The following is a 24748-nucleotide window of genomic DNA, read 5'->3' as shown; positions in this document are numbered from 1 at the left end:
CATTTGAGCTAGGTTGAACTTGGAGTTTGATTTTTTTTGTTTGTTTGTTTTTTTGTTTTTTTTTGAGTCAAGGTCTCACCATGTTTTTCAGGGTGGCATCAAATTCCTGGGTTCAAGTGATCCTCCTGACACAGACTCCCAAGTAACTGGAACTACAGGCAGGCTCAAAGTGTGCAACTCTTGATTGGATTTTTATATTTGTGTAGTTTCATATTTTTAAAAATTTTTAAATTTTATTTGTTCTAATTTGTTGTACATGACAGTAGAATGCATTTATACATTTTAATAGATCATACATAAATAGAGTGTAATCTCTCATTTTTTTAGATTATACATATTGCAGGATCACATCAGTCTAATTTCGTATTTAATGATTTAAAATTTTATATGTTGAAAATTTATGATCAGAAGAATTTTTATTTTCCAACATTTGTTCAGCAATTATTTTAAATGTGTCTTCTCCTGTCCTCTATTTATGCTTTATTTATTTCTTTTGGATCTTTCAAAGATGATTTATTTCTGCACTGAATACCAATTCTTATATATTTCCTTGTTTTCCATTGGTTTAGGGTTTTTTGTTTTGTTTTGTTTGTTGTACTAGGGATTGAACCCAGGACCTTGCATGTTTTGGGCAAGTGCTCTACCACTGAGCTACATTCCCAGTCTTTGGCTTAGGTTAATTTCAAACTGCATTCAGTATCTGGCTCTAAATTTATTGCAGCTTGCCTTTGATGCATTTAGCTTTGAGTTAGTCACTAGGTGAGCTGGAGAAAGGTTTTGAAATTGTCTGACATGAGTAGCACAAGATATTGGGCTTCTTAGTTTCTGAACAACTCATTAGGAGTATAAGCTACTTTTACAAACGTGTTTTTAATGGTGTGTGGTGTAAAATGTAAATCTTACTATGTTATCCATTTTCTTTTATATATATATATATATATATATATATATATATATATATATATTTTAGCTGTCGATGAACCTTTATTTATTTATTTATTTATTTATTTATTTATTTATTTATTTATTTATATGTGGTACTGAGGACCAAACCCAGGGCTTCACACATGACAGGCAAACACTCTACCACTGAGCCATAACTCTAGCCCATGTATTATCCATTTTCAAGTGTGCAGTTCAGTGGCAAGAAGAAAATTCACATTGTTGTGCAGCCATCACCACTATCCATCCACAGAACTCTTTTCATCTTGCAAAAGTGAAACTCTGTACCCATTAAGTAATAACTCCCTGTTAGACCCACCCACTAGCCCCTGGCAACTACCATTCTCCTTTCTCTGTCTTTGACTTGCCTACTGAAATTACTTCATACAAGCAAAATCATACAGCATTTGTCCTTTCGTTACTAGCTTCTTTCACTTAGCACAATGTGTTCAAGATTCATCAGTGTTGTAGAACATGTCAGAATTTCTTTCCCACTTCAGCCTGAATAATATTTCATTGTATGTTCCACATTGTATTTATCCATTCATCTGTGCATGGACATTTGGGTGCTTCCATTTTTGACTGTTGTGGTAATGTTACTATAAATGTGAATACATAAATTTCTAGACCCTATTTTCAATCCTTTTAGGGTATATACCCATAAGTAGATAATGTGGTAATTCTATTTTGAATATTTTGGTGTGTTTTTATTGTTTTACTTCATTGTTTTGGATTAACTCTAATCCAAGACACCAATTATAAGAAGATCACAGAGAAACACGTGCTCGTTAAACTATTGCTTCAAGCCATAAGATTTTTGGACTATTATAATCAGTTTACTCATGAAGTGAGGAATTGAATTTAAAGAAAGGTTATGTCAGGCATCTACCTCATACTTTTGTCATCTCTCCTTCCAGTTTTGCTCCATATGTGAGCAAGTGTTTGAGATCTTACCATGTGCTAGGCGTGGCAAACTAAGTATTAATGATCTTCCTTTCTTGTCTTTAAAGGACCAAGTATCATTATCATGTGATTTGGGGCTTAGATTACAATTTTCTATTAATTGAATCATCCTGTGCTCCTTTGTTTACAAACATGGAGATCCCTCTGACTGACTGGGTCTGTGGTTAGGGAACCATGGGTTAGGCTGCTCTCTGACTCTCTGACAGCAGCTCTACCCCAACCAGGGACTATTCCTTCCTCCTTCACCTTCTGGATTATCCTCTGTATATTTCTGGTCCAGAATCAGAAGGAATTTGTCTGACCTAAGTAGATGTCATTGTCTTTATAGGCCTAGCCATAGAATTTCCCAGTCAGCCTAAGGATGAGTTGATCTTGGCTTGATGCCACTGCTTCTTTGAGAGACTGTCCATCTCTATATTCCATTCAGAGTACAGGGACCATTAGACCTGAAGGGAAGTTCCACTGACTTTATCTGAGTAGGACTACGCTCAGTGACTATTGCTAATTGGTCCCTAAGTGGAACTGGTAGGCCCTAGAAACCTCTTTTCAATTGGAATGAACAAATGAAATTAAAGCAAATTGCAGACTTTTGTGGAAGAGTCTATCATATAAAGTTAGTGGAATATGATTTTTATCAAGAAAAAGAAGCACTGTCCTAATGTGATATCATTTACACTTGAGTGAACTGTAAGTAGATTTATAGTTTTCAAGAGATACTATTAAAACCCTAATCTCTGAGGATCAGGAAGTTTCGTCCAAGTTCATACAGTTCAGTCATTTAACAGATATTGACTCAGCATCTTCCATTTTTGGAAACCAGGGTCCTGTGGACAAAACAGGAGAAGACAGGTAGGATTCCAGTTTAACAAAGCTTGTTTTACTGTTTCAAGAAAGGTTTTCTGGACACTATTTCTATTAGCCAAACAGTTAATAAAGCTTATTTCAATTGTTTTCACACAGTTCCAGAAAAGCAACATAGCTGAGCTTTTGGTCCCTGGTATGTGTTTGTTGTACATTTCCAGTATTTTTATATCATTGGGGGCGGGGTCCTACTTGATTTGGAGTTTGGTAAAAATACTTCACATAGTGCAGGTGAGATTAATATTGCTCAAGCCTGCCTAAAAAGTCTGTCAACAACATTAGGATTTGCTAAATACAGCAAAGAGGACACATTTATGGCTGAGCTGGATTGTGAGTTTCAGCTCCCAACACCCAGGTTAACTGAGCAGGTTCTCAGCTCTCGGCTCTTTCCCTGATCTCTTGTAGAGAATCTTACCCTTAGGAGGAGAGTGCCCTCATCTGATCCAAACACCCTTTGGTCCTTTGCCTTGTTGAAGAATGACTCAGAGATTGAGCATTTCAGAAAGGAAATACTCACCTGCAAAGGGAGCAGTGGAAGCCTTGACTTGCTAAAAAAGAAAATAAATAAATGTTTTTGAAAGAAAAAATGTGAAAACTGCCAAGGTTTCCAAGCATGCATGGACAAACAGCAAGAGCCTTGCATGGTTATGTTCACAAAGTTCACAAAAAACCTTTAGACATGTTACAGCAAAAACCATGGTGAAATTTACTTTGGCAGAGAATACGGGTTTTGCGGGTTTTGGCAAACCTTCAAGGAGATATAGCTATATTCAGAACTAGTTAGAAGACACTACCATTTTGGTCTTATCTCTGGGTTGAAAGTTTTTTTTTTTTCCTTTCCCAGACTCTGATATGGCAAGTGCTTAGTGAAACCAAAGCAGAGCAAAGTGACATTATGCTTCTGCAACCCTCCAGAATCCATAAACTCCAGGAGGAAGTTACCCAAGGGAAAAAGCATGCTTGCAGAATGTATTTTTGTCCTCAGTCCAAGTGATAAGCCTTTGATCCAGTGTTTTTTTGTTTTGTTTTGTTTTGTTTGCCCTGGCTGCTGTTAGAATTGCACAGCAGTGTTTTAAAACTGCCAATACCCAGCACTTTTACTTAAGTAGCAATTTAACTGGACTGCAATAGAGCCTGAGTACTGATATTCCAAATGTTCTCCCATAAGTATAATGCTCAGCCAAGGTTGAGAAACACTGCCCATGACAATGCAGAGAACTGGAAATTCTGCTGGTCAGGGATTTTTTAGAATAATTTATATGTTGGTTAAGTTATGCTTTTTAAATTGACACACTGCACTTTCTCTGAAGAACAAGCACAGAGGAAGAAATCTGTTTCTATTACTTCTGCTGCTGCTTGGTTGAGTAAAGGGAATGGTCAACACTTTGGTTGGAAGTCCTTTCTAAAACACCCATACCTGATCTGCTGGTTGCCTTTTTAGGTAGTTTTCACTAATCAATTTTTATTTGGGGGGCTGGAAAAGATAGGGGCAATTTTATAGATTTAATATATCTCAGTATAAATGTATTCATTATTTTTATGACTTTGTACAAGAATTTGAATAAAGTATTGTTATAAATAAATACTAATGTTGGTGTAAGATAAGGTCAATGTGTCAGTTGTTTCTTTGAAATTTAAAAATAAGCTTAGCATCACTTCTTCAGAAATTAGTTATTTTCATAGTTTAGATTTTAAGTGCCTCCCCCCACCCCAAATATGTGATGGTTGTGTTGGGTTCCTGAAATGGGAGTAGTATTTTTACTTCACACAGATATTTTGGAAATGATATGTGACATCTTTGACCTTTCAGCTTCCCTCATGAAGTTTATGATTAAATTCCTAAATTTATCAGTCCACCAAAAAAGCTGTTACTAGCTGAATATTTTAGTTTGCATTTTACTTAAATAAAAATTTTCAAATGGGGATGATTACAGATATCACCAGACTGGAAAGGAGGTTTTTCTAAGTGGCACACCAGGAGAAAGTGGAATCTTTCCTCTTTCTTCCCTTCACTAGAGGGTCTAGCAACTGAAAGCCTGATGTCAGCCTTCTTAAATCAAGAATACTGATAAAGTAGTTCAATGCTTCTAACCTTGAACATGATTCAGTGTACAACTATCTCCCCCTGCCCTCTTCTTTTTTTATAAGTCTTGGGGAAAATATTTTTTTAAAGTGGGAAAGTTGAAGCTGAGAGAAAACAAATTACCACACTTTTCTTGTCTTAAACAGTTACAGGAAGCGATACTTCAGGTGTCCTTGACTGCCACCATCTCTGCTTTAAGTGACCTGAGTTTATAGCTGTGTACTCTGTTCAGGGCAGGGACCCTCTTTACCTCATGCCAGGGACTCTGGGCAAAGATTGGCCTTTTCTGGCTCCTCCCAGAAAGCCTTGGCACTGGGCAGGAGAGGAGAGGATTTCAAGCTCTTAAGTATAATGGAGTGCGTGATATACAAGGGTCCCCAGGCTTTCCCTGAGGAAGTGGGCTCAGTTTATCATCACACTTTTAATTAAAGTAGTTTTCATGGAATTGATTGGACATGAGGGTGGACCTAGTGGTCAAGTTCTGACCTCACCACTCATTGCCAGAGGCTTTGTGGGGCCAAAGGATGGGACTATAAACTGTAGTTACAAGGACAGATTTGAGTACTGGATGAAGTCCCTTTACTATTTCCCTTTGGAAAGGATGATGACTGGGGGGATGGTGTCTTTTTATTTTCTCATTATAACAGCAGTTAATTTAAAAAAATTTTATTTGGATATTATCCTAGTTTCTTGTGAACAATTTTTTTTACCTATCCAAGGTACCCAACTCCATCCATCTATCTATCTATCTATCTATCTATCTATCTATCTATAGTTTCAGTCATCATTGGGGATTGAAATCAAGAACTGTAGTTTGGGGTAAAAAAAGGGAGTGAGAAAATAATGCATTAGCTGAAATCAGCTTCATGATAACAGTAACTCTGCACACACTTGTAACACCATCTGGGTATCTGTCATCATCTCCTTAAACCTTCAAGCACCCAGGAGGCAGATGGCTTTATTCCTAATTTATAGAGGAAGATGTAGGCTTAAATGCTTTTATCTCCATAGTTCTGCATTCAATAGAAATTGAACTCCAATGCAAACAGCCCATGTTCTTTTCACTAAGCTATTCTACTTCTTTATAGAAGGTTGACATATGTAAACCAACCTCTTGACTAAGGTGGCTAATTCACCCCCTCATTAACCATTGGTCCATTGTAATCTGGCTTCAAACCCCAACTGTCCACAGAACTGCTCAATCTTCAGTGACAACTCTGGGTTCTAGACCTGCAGGGAACTTTAAATTTTAATTGTTAATCCTTTAATTCAGTCGTTGATATATCAGTGATTTGATTAACCTCCACATGCGCAGTTTACTGCTCACGCTGGCATATGCTGAGGAACAAATGGACATGATCTCTGACCTCATAATTTCAGAGTCTGAGGGCAACGACCAATAAGAACACAGTAGCCAATCAGGAGGGGCCCCATATACCTGAGCAGACATGATAAGGAAGTCTCTCTTCTAACTCTCTCAGAAAAGTAATTTTTAAAGAACCCATCCACTCTTGTTCCTGTTTCTTTTTTCAGTACTTTTCTGCATATAAAGATAAGCACCTCTGCTCAGTTCACCCAAATACCTATTCTATCTGACAGAAAGAGATGTTCCCCAATCCAAAATAAAAGCCAGTTAGATCTTAAATGAATAAATAGATCTTTAAATAAATCAATTTATCTAGAAAGAAAGAAGCATCAAGGCAGGATCTCAAATTCCTTAGAGATGGTCAGGTGCATGGTGGTGGCTACATGGAATAAATACCATAGAAGTGGTATAGTCAGATTTATGGAGGAGAGTGACATGAGTTGTGTTAGTACATAAAGATTAAATATTGTGAAGCTTGATATTCTGAAAAAATACTTTTGCTTATATTAGATCTCATTGTATCAACAGAAATGAGTTGCTCAAGTCCAAACTCCTTTGTACAGCATTCAAAACTCTTTACAATGTGCACCTAACCTTTGTCTCCCACATCATCTTCTATTCTCTGTCTCTCTCTCTCTCTCTCTCTCTCTCTCTCTCTCTCTCTCTCTCTCTGGTGCGGGATTGAACCCAGGAGTGCTCTATCACTGAGTTACATCCCCAACCTTTTCTAAAAATTTTTTAATTCCCTAAATTGCCCAGGTTGGCCTCAAATATGAGATCCTGTAGCCTCAGACTACCCGTAGTTAAGATTATAGGCATGCACCACCATGCCCAGCTTCTGCTCTCTTTTTGATATATCTTTTATTTCTACCACACCAAACTTTTCTCAAAAATACACTTCCCAAACATCCAAAACTAAAATAGATTATGTCATATCCTCTGTTTTCTTCATATAACTTGCTCAATTATTAAGCTCCGCAACCTTTGTGTAATGGTTTGTTTAATACCAGTCATGAACTCTGCGACAGTAGAAACTGTCTCCTCTATGTGCGTATTTTCCCAGAATTTAGCAGAGCCTGCCTTATAAACACCCCATGCCCTCAGATTTCTCTGTACGTTTGTGCTATTTCTTTTTACTTGAAACACCCTTTCCCTATGACAAATTCTACTTATTCTTCAAAGACCTAGATGAAATATCATCTTCTCTGTGAAACATTATATGACTCCACAAGTGGAATCAGTTCCTAATGTCCACATGATCACATAGCCCTTTGCTCATTGTTTTCCTTCTACTGTAGCTGGAATACCGCAGTCGATATCCAACCTACATGTACTGTTTCAACTAACAGAAGATATATCTCAAAGCACTCCCTCTCTCCTGAATGACTGACTCTTACTTTTTGAAGTCCTGTTTTCTGTCATCATATTTATGTCCCAGAGGCCCCCACTAAAATCTTCAAGATTTAGACTTTGGAATCAACCAGAAAGCTTTTGTACTAGCCTAAGCAAGAAATGAGGAGAAAAAGAAATAAGGTAGCGGGAATGGGGAGTTGGAAGTAGATTGAAGAGACATTTCTGAGGTTAAACTGAGGAGGATTTAATGATGGAAAGGATGAAGCTGGAGAACTGAATTGCAAAGAATGATGAAACTGAAGTTCATAGTACAGGAGAGAGGGGGAGAGAGAGAGAGAGAGATATCAGGTGAAAAAATATTTCAGAGAGATGATAAAGAAAAACATTTACATCACATTTTGAGATGAGGTCTTTGGCTGGAGAGCAAAAGAAAAGAAAACTGGTACAGATTAAAGAAGATAAGGCCTTTCTTTCTCAGCAGGCACAACTTTACTCAGCAATCCCCCAAAACAACGCCCTTCTTTTCTTCATTTCTTTACAACACCGGGATTAACTGCAGGAGTTGAGCAGATGTGGGACTGGAACCTCAGCTTTAGACACCGATTGCTTTCTTGACCTACTGTCAGTCTGTTCACGTGTTACCACCGACTCGCTGACTGAACACGAGCATGTTGTTACTTATTCCCTACGTCTTAATCCTCCGATTTGTACTTGGGGGCTAAAGTGGATTTCAGAGTGTTATTGTGAGATCGACTGAGATAGTACGACGTGAAAGCTTACACAGTAGGACCAACAAATATTTACGGAGCAAAAGATGAAAGGTAGACCTAGAAACCTCATATCTCGGAAGGAGTAAGAGCAGGGATTTGGAAAGTTTATAAGGGAAGATCCTCGTATTCCCTCAACTCCCGTCTGGGGAGCCGGCACGAGATTCCATCCTGCAGCCCTTGGCCCACATTTCCTGCTAAAGGTTTGGCAGCACCTCACCCCTTAAATTGGTGTTCCGAGGCTGCAGCTTCGGTTGGCTCTGCCAAGGTGCGCGGTGTCCCTGGCCTTAGTGGTCTCATCTGAAGTGCGATCCGGAGCGCGAGTGCCCGCTGCGTGTCACACCTGCGCATCCCAAAGTCCGACTTTCTTGGGGGCGGTTCTCGGGGAGGCGGCGACTTTGCCAACAGTCGGGACGCAAGGGACAGGACCGTGGCTCACCTCAGAACCTCTGAAGCTCGGTTGAACGGAGAACCGCAGCAAGACCATTTCGGAGTCACCAAGCTGGAGCTGGAACTGGAGTTTCGTGGGACCCAGGCCGCGGCTGCTGGGCAGCGGCTCCTCCAGGCGGAGGCCCCGGCCGGGAATAAGCCGGAGACGGTGACGGTCTCCCGGCCAAGCGGCAGCGCCGCGAGCGTGCTGCGCTGGTTCACCACCGTGATCCTGTATGCGGCCTTCCTGGGGCTGGTGAGAGCTGGGCTGCGACCCTCCCAGGCCCTGGCGAGCAGGCGCCCTGCAGAGCAAGTGGCGCAGGTGGAGTCCGAGCTTTGCCATCTGCGCACTATGTGACCTTGGGCACTTTATTTTATCAGCCTGGGCATCTGTTCGGTCATCTGCAAAATGGGCACAATTCGAATCATGGAGGGTTATTGTCAAGCGCAAAATTGATTTTCTTAATGTGTTTTCCAACTGAGTAACCTTTCCTACATCTCCTATTTGAGTTAGATACAAGAGAGGTTGCGCAGGTCTTTAGCGGCTGCTCTCCGCATCCACCCACTCAAGGCCAAAATTATTATGCAGAAAGCTGCTTTTCTGGGATATCCTCTTCTAAGTGTCCTGCTCAGAGTCAACTCACCTCTTAATTTTGAGGATAGGGAAACAGGCAAAGAGGAAAGTGACTTTTCCCTTATCAAACAGCTGGTAAGTGGTAGAGCGAAGAATCCAGGAACATTTTCCTTCCCGTTCCCCCACACACACCTCCCTCTCCCCCTCTCTCTCCCTCTCCCCCTCCGCCTCCCCCCCCCCTCTCTCTCTCTCTTGTGTGTGTGTGTGTGTGTGTGTGTGTGTGTGTTTACTTTACTGGGAATTGAACCCAGGAGCACTCTACCATTGAGTTACTTCCCCAGCCCTTTTTGTTTTTTTATTTTGAGACAGAGTCTCACCTAAATTACACAGGCTGGCCTCCAACTTTTGATCCTCCTGCCTCTGCCTCCTAGTTACTGGAATTACAGGCCTATACCACCTTGCCTGGCTAGCTAGGAACATCTCTTATTCTGCTCACAATCCTACTGACATGAATCCTTCAGATCCTTAAATGTTTTTCTTCAGCAAAGTGCAAGTCTAGAAGTGCCTTTTGCCAAACTTGATAATTTCCCATTCTGGAGTGTTAAGTGGTTTAGACCTTTGGGGAAAGTTACTTCTGACCACTTAGCATCTCAGAGAATTTGAACTACAGTTATTTCTTAGAATATTTGATGAGGGAGGAAATAAATACTTGGTGAGCCTTCACTATGTGCCAGATCCTGTTACAAGTCCTTTGAAGAACAGGAGTAATATGATTAGAGCCAGTATTCTGGCCTCTTTCCTTCAACCTGAACCTTGCTCTGGGCCTGTGCACACCCTGGTTCTCCAACTGGATGGCTTCTGTTGGACAACAGATATACTCTGCATTGAAAGCAGAGCAGTGTAATTAGAAGCAATTGTTCTTGAAATGTAGATGAAGAAAAAACATGTTTTTCTTGAAGGATCTGACAAATTTCCTATGAAAATGAACTGTAACCCTTAGTTCTTTATTAACACATTGTCCAAGTAACATTTTATTGTTAGTTATTCTGTATATGTGTTTGTGATATTTCCTGGTGGCTTTGGAAAAATGTAGATTGGAAATATTCAAATTGTTTATCTCCTGCATATTACATATGTGTAGTTCTGAGGAAAGACCCTACCAAAATATTGCTGTTTTAACATAAAACCCAGAAAAATATTTTGATGTCTGGATAATTTAAAATTTTAACATCTACAATCCAAGGTTACTTCTGCATGTAGTATATTTCAAAATATACCAAAGTACTGTGAGAATAGTTTTGTTACAGTTTATTAACAATTCATCAAGAATACTCTTTTAAGGTATTCAAAAACTAGACAAAAGTGCAATGAAAAGTCAGAAGAATTAGAATAATTTTTATTGGTGCATTATAGTTGTATACAATGATGGGATTTGTTACTTATTTGTACATGCACACACTTAACAATATAATCTGACCAGTATTACTCCCCTCCCTCCCTGCTTTTCACTCCTTGGTACCTTTCTTCTTGTTCCCCCCAACTTCCTTTTCCTTTTTCTTCTTGAACTTCCACATATGAGAGAAAACATATCAATTGACCTTCTGAATTTGGTTTACTTCACTTAACATAATGGTCTCTAGTTTCATTATTTTCCAGCAAATGACATAATTTCATTTTTCTTTATGACTGAGTACAACTACGTTGGGTGTATATATCATATTTTCTTCATCCATTCATCCATTGATGGATACCTAGGCTGGTTCTTTAGTTTGACTATTGTGAATTGTGCTACTATTACCATGGGTATGCATGTGTCACTGTAGTATAATGACTTTAATTCTTTAACATAAATACTAAGGATCTGGCTGGATCATATGGTAGTTCGATGCCTATTCTTTTGAGGAACCTCCATACTGATTCTCCATGGTGATTGTACCAATTTACATTCTCACCAATGATGTAAAAGTGTTCCTTTTTCTCCACATCTTCTCCAGCATTTATTATTGTTTGAATTCCTTTTTAAATTATTTATTTATTTTTTAATTTTTTACAGACTACATTTTGATTCATTGTACACAAATGGGGTACATCATTTTGTTTCCACAGTCGTACACAATGTAGATTCATACCATTTGTGTAATCATACATGTACATAGGGTAATGATGTCTGTCTCATTTCAAGATTTTTCATACCCCCCCTCCCTCTCATTTCCCTCTATGTAACCAAAAGTTTCTCCATTCTCCTCTCACTCCCCATGCCCTCAGATGACTGCTGTTCTGACTGGTATGAGATGAAATCCCAATGTAGTTTAGATTTGCACTTCCCCAATTGCTAAAGATGTTGAATGTTTTTTTCATATATTTGTTGACCATTTGTATTTCTGCTTTTGAAAAGAGTCTGCTTAATTCATTTGCCCCTTTATTAATTTGGTTATTTAGTTTTTTGATGTAAAGTTTTTTTAGTTCTTTATATATTCTAGATATCAATCCTCTATCAGAAGAGTAGCTAGCAAAGATTTTTTCCCATTCTGTAGGTTCTCTCTTCCCATTCCTAATTATTTCCTTTTCTGTGCACAAGCATTTTAATCTGATGCCATCCCACTTATTAAGTCTTGGCATTTTTTCCTGAGCTTTAGGGCTCCTACTGAGAAAGTTGTGGCCTGTGCCTCTATGCTGGAGTGTTGATCCTCCGTTTTCTTCTAGGAGTTGCATAGTTTGTTCTAATTCCTAGGCATTTGATCCATGTTGAGTTATTTTCATGCAGGGTGAGAGGTAAGGATCTGCTCTCATTCTTCTGCTTATGGATAACCAGTTTTCCCACACCATTTTTAAAAAGGCCATCTTTTCTCCATTGTATGTTTTTAGTACCTTTGTCAAGGATCAGAATACTATACAAGTGTGAGTCTATCTCTGTGTCCTCTATTCTGTACCATTGGTCTATGTGTCTGTTTTGATGCCAGTACCATATTTTTGTCACTCCAATTCTATAGTATAATTTGAAGTCAGGTATAGTGATGCCTCCAGAATTGCTTCTTTGACTTAGAATTGCTATATTCTATTTTGGCTATATTGCTTTTATTCTTACAAATGAATTTCAGGACTGCTTTTTCTAATTCTTTGAAGAATGTCATTCATATTTTGATGGGGATTGCATTGAACCTGCAGATTGCTTTTGGTAGTTTGGCCATTATAATTCTGCTTATCCATGAACATCAGAGGTCTTTTCACATTCTGGGGTCTTCTTCAATTTCTTTCTTCAATGTTCTATCATTTTCATTGTAGAGATCTTTCACCTCTTTGGTTAGATTTATTCCTAGGTTTGCTTGTTTGTGGGTGTTTTTTCAGGTTGTTGTGAATGGAATTGTTTTCCTGATTTATTTCTCAGCAGATTCATTGTTGGTATATGTGTATGTTATATGTTGACTTTGTAACTTGCTTCTCTGTCAAATTTATTAGTTCTAGAAGTCTTTTGGTGGAGTTTTTGGATCTTCTAGGTATAAGATCATATAATTTGCCAACAGTGATATTTTTTACTTCTTCCTTTTTAATTTTTATCCCTTTTATTTCTTTCTCTTGCCTAATAGCTCTGGCTAGAATTTCTAGCAATATATTAAATAGGAGTGGTGAAAGTGCACATCCTTGTCTTGTCCCAGATTTAAAAAAAAATGTTTCATTGTTTTACTATGAGGTTGGCTTTGGGTTTTTCATATATGACCTTTATTATGTTCAAATAGGTTCCTTCTATCCCTAGTTTCTTCATTGTTTTTTTCACTGAGTTTTGTCAAAGGCCTTCTTCTGCATCTATTGAGATGACTAAGTGATTTTTGTCCTTAATTCTATTTATGTTATGAATTACATTTATTGATTTGTATGTATTAAACCTTCCTTACATCTCTGGAATAAAACCAACTTGTCGGTGGTGTACAATCTTCTTAATACATTGTTGAATATAATTTGTTAATATTTTATTAAGTATTTATGCATCTAAGCTCATCAGGGATATTGATCTGTAGTATTCATTTCTTGACATTTCCTTACCTGATTTTGGTACAAGGGTGATGCTGGCTTCATAGAATGAATTTGGAAGTATTCCATCCCTTTTTATTTCATGGAATAATTCAAGGAGTATTGGCATTTGTTTTTTCTTAAAGGTCTGGTAGAATTCAGCTAGTATTCATCTGATCATGGGTTTTTCTTTTGTGGAAGGCTTTTTATTACTGCTTCTATCTCATGTTATTGGTTTGTTTAGGTTTTCTGTGCCCTCTTGGTTCACTTTTGTCAGATTGTATGTGCCTAGAAATGTATCCATTTCTTCCAGGTTGTCCAGTTTATTGGAGTATAAGTTTTCTAAATAGGCCCTGTGATCTGCTGGATTTCTGTGATGTCTGGTGATTTCCCCTTTTTCATCTCTAATTTTATTAATTTGCGTTTTTTTCGTTTGATTAGTTTGGTTAAGCACTTACCTTTTCAGAGAACCAATTCTTTGTATCATTGATCCTTTGTATTGTTGTTATTCTCAATTTCACTGATTTCAGTTCTGACCTTAATTTTTTCCTTCCTTCTGTCTGCTGGTTTTGGAACTGGTTGTTGTTCTTTTGAAGGGATTTGAGATGAATCAGTAGTCTGTTTATTTGGGATCTTTCTGATTTTCTTGTGTAGGCACTTATAGCTCTAAACTTTCCTCTTAGAACTGCCTTCAGAGTGTCCCAGAAGTTTTGGTATGTTGTATCACTATTCCCATTTGAGTCTATGAATTTTTTAATTCCTCCCCTGATTTCTTCTATCACCAATTCATCATTCAAAAGGGCATTGTTCAATCTCCATGTATTTATATAATTTCTGTAGGGTTTTGTTATGTTGATTTCTAATTTCAATCCATTATGGTCTGATAAGATGTAAAGAAATATATCAACGTTTTGGTATTGGCTAAGAGTTATTCTGTGTCCTGAAATGGTCTATTTTGGAGAATTCTCCATGAAATGCTGAGAAGAAGAACATGTGTTCATTTGTTGTTGGATGACATATTCTGAAGATGACCACTAAGTCCATTTGATTTATAATATTTTTCAGGTCCAAAGAGTCTTTTATTTTTGTCACTGGATATTGAACCCAGGGGCCCTGAACCACTGAACCACATTGCCAGTCCCCCCTTTAAAAAATTTTTTTTTAGAAACAGGGTCTCACTGAGTAGATAGGGCCTCGCTAAGTTGCTGAGGCTGGCTTTGAACTCATGATCCTCCTGCCTCAGCCTCCCAAACTGCTGGTATTGCAGGTATGCACCACTGCACCCAGCCAAAGAGTCTTTACTGAGTTTATGTCTGGATGACCTATGGAATGGTGAGAAAAGTGTGTTGAAATCACCCAGTATTATTGTCCTGGGGTATATCTGAGGCTGCAATTTGAAGAGTGTCTCTATCATGAAATTAGTTGCATTCATGTTTGGGACATAATTTTTTATTGGTATGTCTTCTTGGATCATTCCCCATCCAGTATGAAGTGACCTTCTTTGTCTCTTCTGATTAATTTTGCTTTGACATCTGCCTTGTCAGATATGAGAGTAGCTACCCCTGCTTGTTTTGGGGCTCCATTCACTTGGTATATTGATTTTCATCTTTTTACACTCACTCTGTGGCTGTCTTTCCTGTGAGGTACATCTCTTACAAACAACATAGAGTTGGATGTTGTTTTTAGTCCATTCCATCAGCCTATGTCTTTTAGTTGGAGAATTGGGACCAATTGCATTCAATGTTATTATAGAGAGATGTTTATGAATGCCTGACATTTTGATTTATATATAATGTTAAGTTTGGCCCTGTGTCTCATTTACTTAACTACTCTTCAAATGAGATTTGTTCATTTGTGAGCTCTGGGGTTTATTATTTCTTCTGTGTGGAGTATTCTTTAAGTAAGTTCTGTAGTGCCAGTTTAGCAGTTATGAATCTCTTATTTTCTGCCTATCTCAAAAGATTTTTATTTCCTTTTTTATTTTGAAGTATAGCTTTGCTGGAAATAGCAGTCCTGGTTGACAGTTGTTTTCTTTCAGGACTTGAAACACATCATTCCAAGCCCTTCTGGCTTTTAGGGTTTGTGCTGAGAAATCAAAAGTGATTCTGAATGACTTGCCTTTAAATATGACTTGATGTTTTTCTCTGTAGGTTTTTAAAATTCTATCCTTGCTTTGTATGTGATGCATTCTAATTATAATGTGTCATGGAGAGGGTCTTTCTTGATCTTGTCTCTTTGGGGTTCTGAATGCCTCCTGTATATGGATGTCCATGTCACTCTCATGGAAATTTTTCTGTTACTCTTTCTCTGAAGAGATTATTCATTCCATTAACTTGCATCTCACAACCTTTCTCAATTCCAATGATTCTTAAATTTGGTCTCTTAATGTTTTCCCAGAGTTGTATATTCTGATCATGGTTACTTACTTTTTTTTTTTTAATGCTATCTGAAAGTATATTAAGGTTGGCCACTTTGTCTTTCAGCTCTGAATTTCTGTCTACTCTGTTATACTTTCAGATGTTATAGAGATTTTCAGCTGAACATTTTATTTGATATATTGGGTCTTTCAATTCCAAGCTTTCTGTTAGGGTCTTTCCCAATATTTCTATCTCCTCATTGAATTTCTCATTCATAGTCCTCTACTGACTTCTTTAATTCACTTAGTTGTTTTTCTGTGTTCTCTTTGAATTAATTATTTTTATAATGATTCTTTTGAATTCTTTATCTGGTATTTCATCCACTTCAATATATGGATGGTCAGTTGCGGGTTAACTATGAACTTTAGGAGGACCATGTTACTTGTTTTTTTCATATTTCTTGTATTCCTGTGTTGGGTTTTATGTGTCTATTGGAAGAATTTCTCTTTTTCTCTTATGTATGGGACTTTTTAGTCTATGGTCATTACTTGCCAAAGTATCCTAGCATGACCTAGATAGAGATCCCCCTTATAGATGGGTATCGACAGCCTTTATGTTAATTTTCTTTTTGCTGTAGCAGTGGGCATCCATAGGTGGAACTGGGGATGGGGGTCATACTATCTGTTTCTATTTGGCGCCTGCTCATTAATTACTCCAAAAGTAAACAGAAACAATGGAGACGAGATATAGCAAATGATAGTTAAAGGAAAGTGGAGAAAAAATAGGAGAAACAAAGTAAAAGGAAAGAGGAAGAGAGAACAATAGAATTTGGCTATTAAAAGGAAAAGAGAGAAAGAGAAACAAACAAATGAAAACAATACAAAACCACACCAAAATATACAAACCAAAACAACCTTACCCTTAAAAGACAAGGCTAGGAAAAATAACTACATTTAAAACTGGTAAAAATGAGAAAAAAAATAGAAACAAATATGTATATACGTCCCTAAACCAATTGACACAGCAGGAATTCTTTCTCTTCCTCTCCTCACCCACACACACAAAGAAAAATAAAAGAAAAAGATTATTAATGAAAAATGAATTTTCTCCACTAACATGGTCAAAATACTCAACAAGATTATTTTGGATGGTCACTGTCTATGCTTAAGTGTCTTTTTGTTTCTTCTTGAGCTATTTACTAAGTGATAGAGTACGGGCAGGGAGTTTTTAACCCCTTCTTCTTTGTGTTGCTCTTCAGTTTGCTAGTTGGAATGGCCTAAGCTGGAAGCTTGTGGAAAGTATTCTCAGCTTTCCTTCTCACCAGTGTGACATAGGATGGACTGGGTTGTTGGAGTTTTGTATGCACAGACCAGATCTGTGCCCTCCCAGGGGTGGAGCTGCTTCAGAATTCCCTGAGGGAAATTCTGCTGGGTGCGGCTTAGGTCTAATCAGGGCTCAGGGGCTTTGTTGGGTGATATTTGCTCTGGAGAGTGTGGATCTCAGAGGCTGTTATGGTTTGGATGTGAGGTGTCCCCCAAAAGCTCTCATGTGAGACAGTGCAAGAAGGTTGGGTTGTAAGAGTCTTAACCCAATCAGTGATTTAATATCCTGATAGGGATTAACCGAATGGTAACTGAAGTGGGAGGGTGTGGCCAGAGGAGGTGGGAATTGGGGCGTGGCTTTGGGGTATATATTTGTATCTGGAATGTGGAGTCTCTCTGCTTCCTGATGATGTGAGCTGCTTCCCTCTGCCCCACCTTGAACCCCGAGGAATGGAGCCAGCCTTCTATGGACTAAGACCGATGAAACTGTGAGCCCTAAAACAAACTTTTCCTCCCCTAAAATTGTTCTGGTCAGATCCTTTAGTCACAGCGGTGAGAAAGCTGACTAAAACAGGGGCCTCCCAAGAAGTCTACACATGGGGCGGGGGAGTTAATCCTTCCCCAACTTTATACCCACAAGCACAGCCTTCCCAGGCTTAGTCCCTGAGTGTATTCACATTCACCTTTTCAGATTTCCTACCCACTTCAGTGGATCACGAGCTGCCAGACTCAAAGGAGAAGTGTTAGGATTCCCTTTACTTTTTCAACTTGAATCCCCCTGGGTACAATCTCCTTTGTGCCTGTTTCACACATGTTCTGCCAGGTACACCCTAGGCCACATGGTAGGTACTTGCCAAAGCAGCATGGCAGTGTTTGCTATGTTCTCCTGGCTCTGCAGCATCAGCTGTAGCATGACTGCTTCAAAATGGCTCCACCTCAGCTCTCTGTGGCATGTTGGGAAACAGCACACTTTTCACTGCTGGGTGGGGCTTAGGAATAATCAGGCCTCAGGGGCTTTGTTGCACCACTGCACAGTGCAGCCTCTGGATCAGTTAAGTTTAGTCTGTTTTTCTGGTCTCAGGTTTTTCCATACCAAATCTGAGTTTTTCTCTATATTCTCCCTCCCTCTGTGGTGAACCAGAGCTGCTGTTGCTACTGCTGCCACTGCCAATGGTTCAGCTCCAATGAACCCCTTCTTCCTTGTTTAATGTACCCAAGTTTCTGAGTCCGTAAGACACTAGGATGATTGAATTTCAGTGCAATCCCACATCCGCTCACTTCCCTGAGGAGCATATTCCTGCCATGAGAATCTAAGCCATGGAGTCCCTAGGAATGCAGGCTTCATCTAAATTGCCATGTTGAATCCTCTAAAATAATTTTGTAACATTGAGAGTTGCAAATACAAGAAAAATCCACAGGAGTTTGTAATTCTAATAATAATAGTATTGTCATAGTACATTTTACCTCACTGTGGGACTTAGTAATTCCCTGCATTACATTGTAATCCTCCCTCCTACCTTTTAATACTGGAAAAAGCTACCACTTAGACATTATTTTAATGATTGTAAATAAAATGCTTTCATCTTTTGAAATTTTAGGGAATGTGTATCGGTATACTGGGACCCACCTTTCAAGATTTGGCAAGAAATGTGAACAGAAATATCAGCAGTCTTTCTCTCATTTTTGTGGGCCGTGCCTCCGGATATTTGTGTGGCTCTATGATTGGTGGAGTTCTTTTTGACTATATGAATCATTTTTTACTTTTGGGTAAGTAAACACTGCTTTGTGTTTTTTTGTGACTGCAAATGATTTTACAGCTTGGCTCTAATATGAAAATAGTAGCCTGCAGAGTGATTGACAACTAAAATGTGTGCTATTTGGGTGTCCTCATTGGAAGTTTGGTTTCCATGTCTGCTCTCACCTTGGCAGTTTGGGGCAATCTGTGCTGCGCCCTCTGGAAACTTGGATCAGCCCTCTGATGTGTGCATGAGCACTCCTTAGCCTCCTAGACCTTCACTGTAATTTAAGTACCACTGTAGGATCATGCACTGGTTATCCAAAAGGCTCTGCTCATGTTGTAGGACAGATCTCCTAGGGCCACAGAGATTAGAATGAGCTCCTGGAACCTACCCAGGCTCTATGGACTCTGGATTGAAAGTGAAGGGAGAGGGGATGGTGAGTGAACTGAGGTAGGTTATATTTTTGTCCCTGCTGTCCCATGTCAGTGATGACCCTGGATTGCTCTAATTCACCCTGAAAATAGATGGCAAAGCTTTTGACCTATTCTGTTTTGAATAAATTGGCATATTTCAAGAATATTTAGATTTATGTAATAAAACATAAATCTCCTTTGGAAGCAAGGAGAATAATTTGTTGCTGAAAAATAAAGAATCCCCTTTATCTGCAATGTGAGTTGAAAGTATGTATTTCTTTTTTCCCTCCCTATTCCTAAGACTAGTTTAGTTAGTAAGTTTTTACTACAAAATACTATATTTATTGCATTTAATTTTTGCTTTTTTTACACTGTTAATACATACTAAGCATACCATTAGTTTCCTAAATGCATAACATTCAATTTTGGCAAGTCTTTTACAATAAAACTTTCCTTTGTGTCATAATTTATAGTTCAATTAACAGTACCTGAATTGTAATCATGTCATAGAAATTTATGTTTTAGAGTCTATAAAGCTGATAAAAATTTAAATGACATAACCACTTACAGAAGCTGCAACTCATTTACACACAATTACCAAATTTAAATCTCACTTTATTTTGCATTTTTAAAGTTATTATGATGTTGACTTGACCCATGAGCCTGCCTAAATTCTGCTTTTAATAGCTGACTTTAAAATTTTTCTTCTCAGGGATGTCAATGTTAGCTACTGCAGTTGGTCTTTTTCTTATTCCTTTTTACAAGAGAGCAATAGTAATGATCATCATGATGTCTGTCTTTGGTGCTTCAGGGAGCATTGTGGGTATAGGTAAGTGAACATTTCAGTGTCATCTCTGGGAGTGCAGACTTTCTACCAGGGAGTATAGCAGATGATATTAGCCTGTTGCTGGCAGTGCTCTTGAAATGACATGGACTTACTGAGTGGGTCGTGGGTTCACCCTGTCAGAACCACCCTTCTAGGCAGCTCCTCTTCTTGCCAGTTAGGGCACCAATTTTTGGGTAGCCAACTATTTTTGTTTTGGGTGGTGCTGGGGATCGAACCCAGGGCCTTGTGCATGCGAGGCAAGCACTCTACCAACTGAGCTAAATCCCTAGCCCCTAGCAGCCAACTATTAAATGAATAGAAATAGCTTGATTTTAAGGGAGATTGTTGATGTATGGTATCCAAGCAGGGAAGGACCCTCCTCCTGTGGCTAATTATGGTACAGGTGAGTGAGCTTTATTTGGGGAGAGAATTTTATCATTAAATTAATGATTTAATAGGACAAAACAAGTGTCAAAACTTAATTTGACTCCACAAGCACAGAAGCAGCTACCCAATTTAAAACGCACCTGTTTTGAACTAAAGAGAAATGCATACACTGTACTACTACTTTCCTTTCTTTTTTCTCCCCTCTCTCAAGTGCTTCTGTTGCCCAGCATTAGAGCTACTATGTCATCATGCAAGCACACAACACTTTGGTAATATGGCCAGGATCTGATGGTAAAAGTTTGCATAGTAAATATGAGTGTATTTAAAATACAAATAAATATTTGGTGTAAAAAATATTACTCTTCAGTTTGGTGTTAAGCACTGCTTTTTAAAAAATGTCTTTGCTAATGTGACTGGCTCTAGGAGGTACTAGTTTAATAGTTGTAAAATTCCATGTATGCAGATGAGATGTTGTAAGACGTAGTTCTCTGGTGGTAGTGGGTTAGAGTTCCTTAATCTGAGAACTGACTCAGGTGCGATATTTGATAACTTTGAACATTATGATGCTCATGCCGTGAAATAAATATTAATTCTAATTCTAATGACCTATATTTTTAACAAGGTAACTGTGTTTTATGGAAATAATTTCTCCATCTTTCACTGGCAGGTGGTAATGTCCTCATCTTGGATATTTGGGGGGATGAAGGAGCCCCACACATGCAGGCCTTACACTTCAGTTTCGCCTTAGGTGCCTTTCTGGCTCCACTTCTGGCTAAATTGGCCTTGGGTACCACAGTGTCTGCTGAAAACCACACAGAGCCTGACTTTCAGCCTCCAGCCACCAATGGATCATCTGAAGCTGACTCGGCCTCTCTGTTTGGATTGCCTGATAACATGAATCTCCTGTGGGCTTACGCTTTTATTGGAACTTATATCTTCATAGTGTCTGTCTTCCCATTTGCTCTGTTTTTCAAGAAAAGCTCAAGGCAGGAAAAATCAAAAGCATCTGCTCAGGGATATAGAAGAGCTGAATATCACAAGAGCCTTCTCTGCTTCCTTTTCCTGTTCTTCTTTTTTTATGTTGGAGCAGAGACAACATATGGCTCTTATGTTTTCTCCTTTGCCACCACCCATGCCGGCATGGAAGAACGAGAAGCAGCTGGGTTGAACTCCATCTTCTGGGGGACCTTTGCAGCCTGCAGGGGCCTGGCAATCTTCTTTGCTACCTGTCTACAGCCTGGCACCATGATTGTGTTGAGCAACATTGGCAGTCTGGCTTCATCTTTGCTTATGGTGCTTTTTGACAAGAGTCCACTTTGTCTCTGGATTGCCACTTCGGTGTATGGGGCCTCAATGGCAACCACGTTTCCCAGTGGTATTTCCTGGATTGAACAGTACACAACCGTAAGTGGGAAATCTGCAGCCATTTTGGTAGTTGGTGCTGCCCTGGGAGAAATGGCTATTCCTGCAGTAATTGGAATTGTTCAAGGACAATACCCAGATTTGCCCATAGTTCTGTACACCTGTTTGGGGTCAGCAATATCCACTGCTGTTATATTTCCTGTGCTGTATAAATTAGCCACTTTGCCTCTGGATCACCAGCAAAAAGCAAACAGAAAGATTGAGAACTAAAAGACTTTGCTTTCCAACTCTGAGCTAAATGACTATGAGGAGGAAAATGAAGGGGAGGATGTAGAAAAAATGAGATGAAATGGATTTTGAAGTGGTAGAAATAAATGATAAAGTAAGATATTCTTTCATAGAGACATCTGGAGATAATTCAATGGAGCCCAGAGCCCAGATGTTTCCAACCAACCACTCTCAAATGCATTGATGTTTGGATCTTCTCCAGTTAATCTGGCCATTCCCCTCTGAAGCATCTTGCCAGAAACCAGGAAAAAAGGGACTAACACTTAGAGGAGATGAATTATTTAAGATTGCCTTGAATAAATGCCACCTCTAACCAGGTCATTCAGAGGAAAGCATTAGTAGATTTTTAGCATGCTTTGGGGATCAATTTTTAGGTTCATTAATAGCAAATGCTGAAAAGTTTTTAAATGTTCTCTAAAAGCCCGAGTCTTCCAGAAACTATCAAGTGATGATATGGTACAGTAGGAAGTTGTCATGAGACTAGTGTTTAGCATGAGGTTGATTAGGTAATACTTTATGGTCTCCACCTTTCAGAGCAGAGAGTGAAGCCATTTGTGTTTGAGAACTTGGGTAGTATTCTAATAGAGCAATGAATTTGCTGAGGAGGAGTGCAATGGATTTGCTGAATAAATTATCAGATAGTCATCTTCTTCCTGGGAATTTGGGGAGAATAGTGTCTTTTAAAAGCATCTTTGGAATCAGCAGATGTTTTTATTAATTGTTTTAATCTTATCTATATGGTTAGACAAAGGAATGCTAATGATTTATTTGATTTTTGATTTCTATAAAGAGAACACAGAACAGAGCCCATGAGACCTGGATTCAAGGTGTTTTTCAGTCTACCAGCACTACACTGAGGCCTGGTTTATATCATGTCCTGATTTATGATTCTTTTTTGGGGGGGTACCAGGGATTGAATTCAGGTGCACTTGACCACTGAACCACATCCCCAACCCTATTTCACATTTTATTTAGAGATGGTGTCTCACTGAGTTGCTTAGCACCTTCCTTTTGCTGAGGCTGGCTTTGAACACACAATCCTCCTACCTCAACCTTCTGAACCACTGGGATTACAGGCATGCTCCACTGTGCCCAGCCTCATGTGTGATTCTTGAAATGAAAATGAGATAATATCGAAATTAGAGTATGTGTTACTGATAATGAATTCATATCAATTTCATATACTCAATGCTTATATGTTCTTGAATAATTTTCTGAAAAAGGCATTTTCTAGTGTTGCATTTTGTTTATCCTAAGACAGACCTTTACCCCATACTTTTTAACATGTTCAATCAGGATATGTCTTAATGATCATTGAACATAGTGACAAAATTTAATTCACATTACTGTAAGCCTATATAAAATATGGTTGTGTTTTATAATCAATGTCTTAGATTCAATGATATATAGTAATTCATTCAATCATGGAAATTACACTATATTTGCTTCTATTTTAGAATAAAACTTATTTTTAAATGCTAATTTAATCTCTAGTTATGTACAGATGGGATTTTAGATATTATATTCCAATATTAGAAGCTGTCTTAGAGTTATGACATTAAAAGTAGGTTGTTCTTTTGAGGCCTCTGGCTTGTCTTAGTAAGAGGTATTCCTGTTTCAAGATTCGATCCTCACTGGGTTTGGGGGTTATTCCCACTCCAAATACTGTAAACCAGTATAAAAATTCAGTTTACAATAAGCCACAGTCTTTTCCAGGGTTTGGAATTCTTGTGTCACTTATCCAGGGCTCCTCCTCCCTGAGTCTGAAATACCTGGGAAACCAAAGTAAAGATAATAAGGTAGCTTAGCCCAGGCATCAGGGATGAGAAGGGGAACTTCAAATGAGTATGGCCAGACTGGTGTGTCTGTAATTGCTGAGAGATTTTGTATATTTTCCCAAGTTTTGTGCTGAGTGACCTCAAGTTTCTATCAGAATGCAGTGTGTTTGCTTTCTCTTACCTAATTTCTATAAATTTGTTTTTGAAAAACAATTGCTTTGGTTTGTCTTATGTGAAATGCAGTACCTTTCTTAACCACTTTTCCTTTACCTTAAGCTTTCATTCAAGTTGAGAACCTAACAGCTTTGGAGAGGGCTAGTGGGGAAATTGATGGTAAAACGCCTGTTGCTCTTTTTACACTGTACTTCTCCCTGGTTAGTGCTTGGAAATCTCCTCTGTTTCACTCTCTGCTCTTCCTCAGGCTGCTGGCCTTAGGCAGTAGCAGTTGTTTGGCTGATGAGAGGCTCATTACTACAGGGATTCTACCCTCAGCTTCTACTTTTCCAGGGTAGGAGATGGGGCCATGGGAGAGATGCATGATAATGAGAACGTGGCATACATTCTGGAAATCCAGACAGAAAAATTGCTAAGATTCCACAAACCAAAATGTGAATATCCTTGAGATCACTGGCATTATAAAATTCTGAAAATGTGTTTCCATATTGAAAGGAATAGACTTAGCACAATTTGAAACATTGGCATTCCTTTGAATGATCAGTTCTTAGGTCAGTGTCTGCTGATACACAATAACCAAGAGCCAATTTTTCAGCCAACTTTTCTATTGTTGACTAATAAATGTCCACAAAAATAGCAGCTTAAAACAACATTCATATTTCTCTGGTTCAGTAATGTAGACATGACTTAACTGTGCTTCTTACTATGGGTCTCACAGGACAAAGATCACTGTTGGGTAGTGCAGCCTCTTTACTGGAG

At 38.6% G+C, this 24748-nt stretch overlaps 1 protein-coding gene and 1 long non-coding RNA gene across 2 annotated transcripts; one reads left to right on the top strand and one right to left on the bottom strand.

Annotated features, from left to right (window-relative positions):
* Positions 1-1306: 1306 nt before the first annotated feature.
* On the bottom strand, positions 1307-9162 carry LOC124988199 (uncharacterized). The gene is made up of 3 exons (XR_007109382.1): positions 8556-9162; positions 3284-3314; positions 1307-2729 (listed from the first exon to the last, which is right to left on the bottom strand). It is a non-coding gene; the product is annotated as an uncharacterized LOC124988199 (long non-coding RNA).
* Positions 8551-23046, top strand: LOC124988198 (sodium-dependent glucose transporter 1B-like). Its single transcript, XM_047557474.1, has 4 exons — positions 8551-9473; positions 18621-18789; positions 19887-20003; positions 21055-23046. The coding sequence occupies exons 1-4, from the start codon at positions 9348-9350 to the stop codon at positions 22017-22019; spliced, it is 1377 nt and encodes a 458-aa protein (XP_047413430.1). The 5' UTR covers positions 8551-9347; the 3' UTR covers positions 22020-23046.
* Positions 23047-24748: the final 1702 nt, after the last annotated feature.

This window comes from Sciurus carolinensis, chromosome 7, assembly GCF_902686445.1.
Source record: "Sciurus carolinensis chromosome 7, mSciCar1.2, whole genome shotgun sequence".
Taxonomy (NCBI): Eukaryota; Metazoa; Chordata; class Mammalia; order Rodentia; family Sciuridae; genus Sciurus; species Sciurus carolinensis.
Note: the sequence above shows the minus strand (reverse complement) of the source record. Positions and strands in the feature narration are given on the sequence as shown.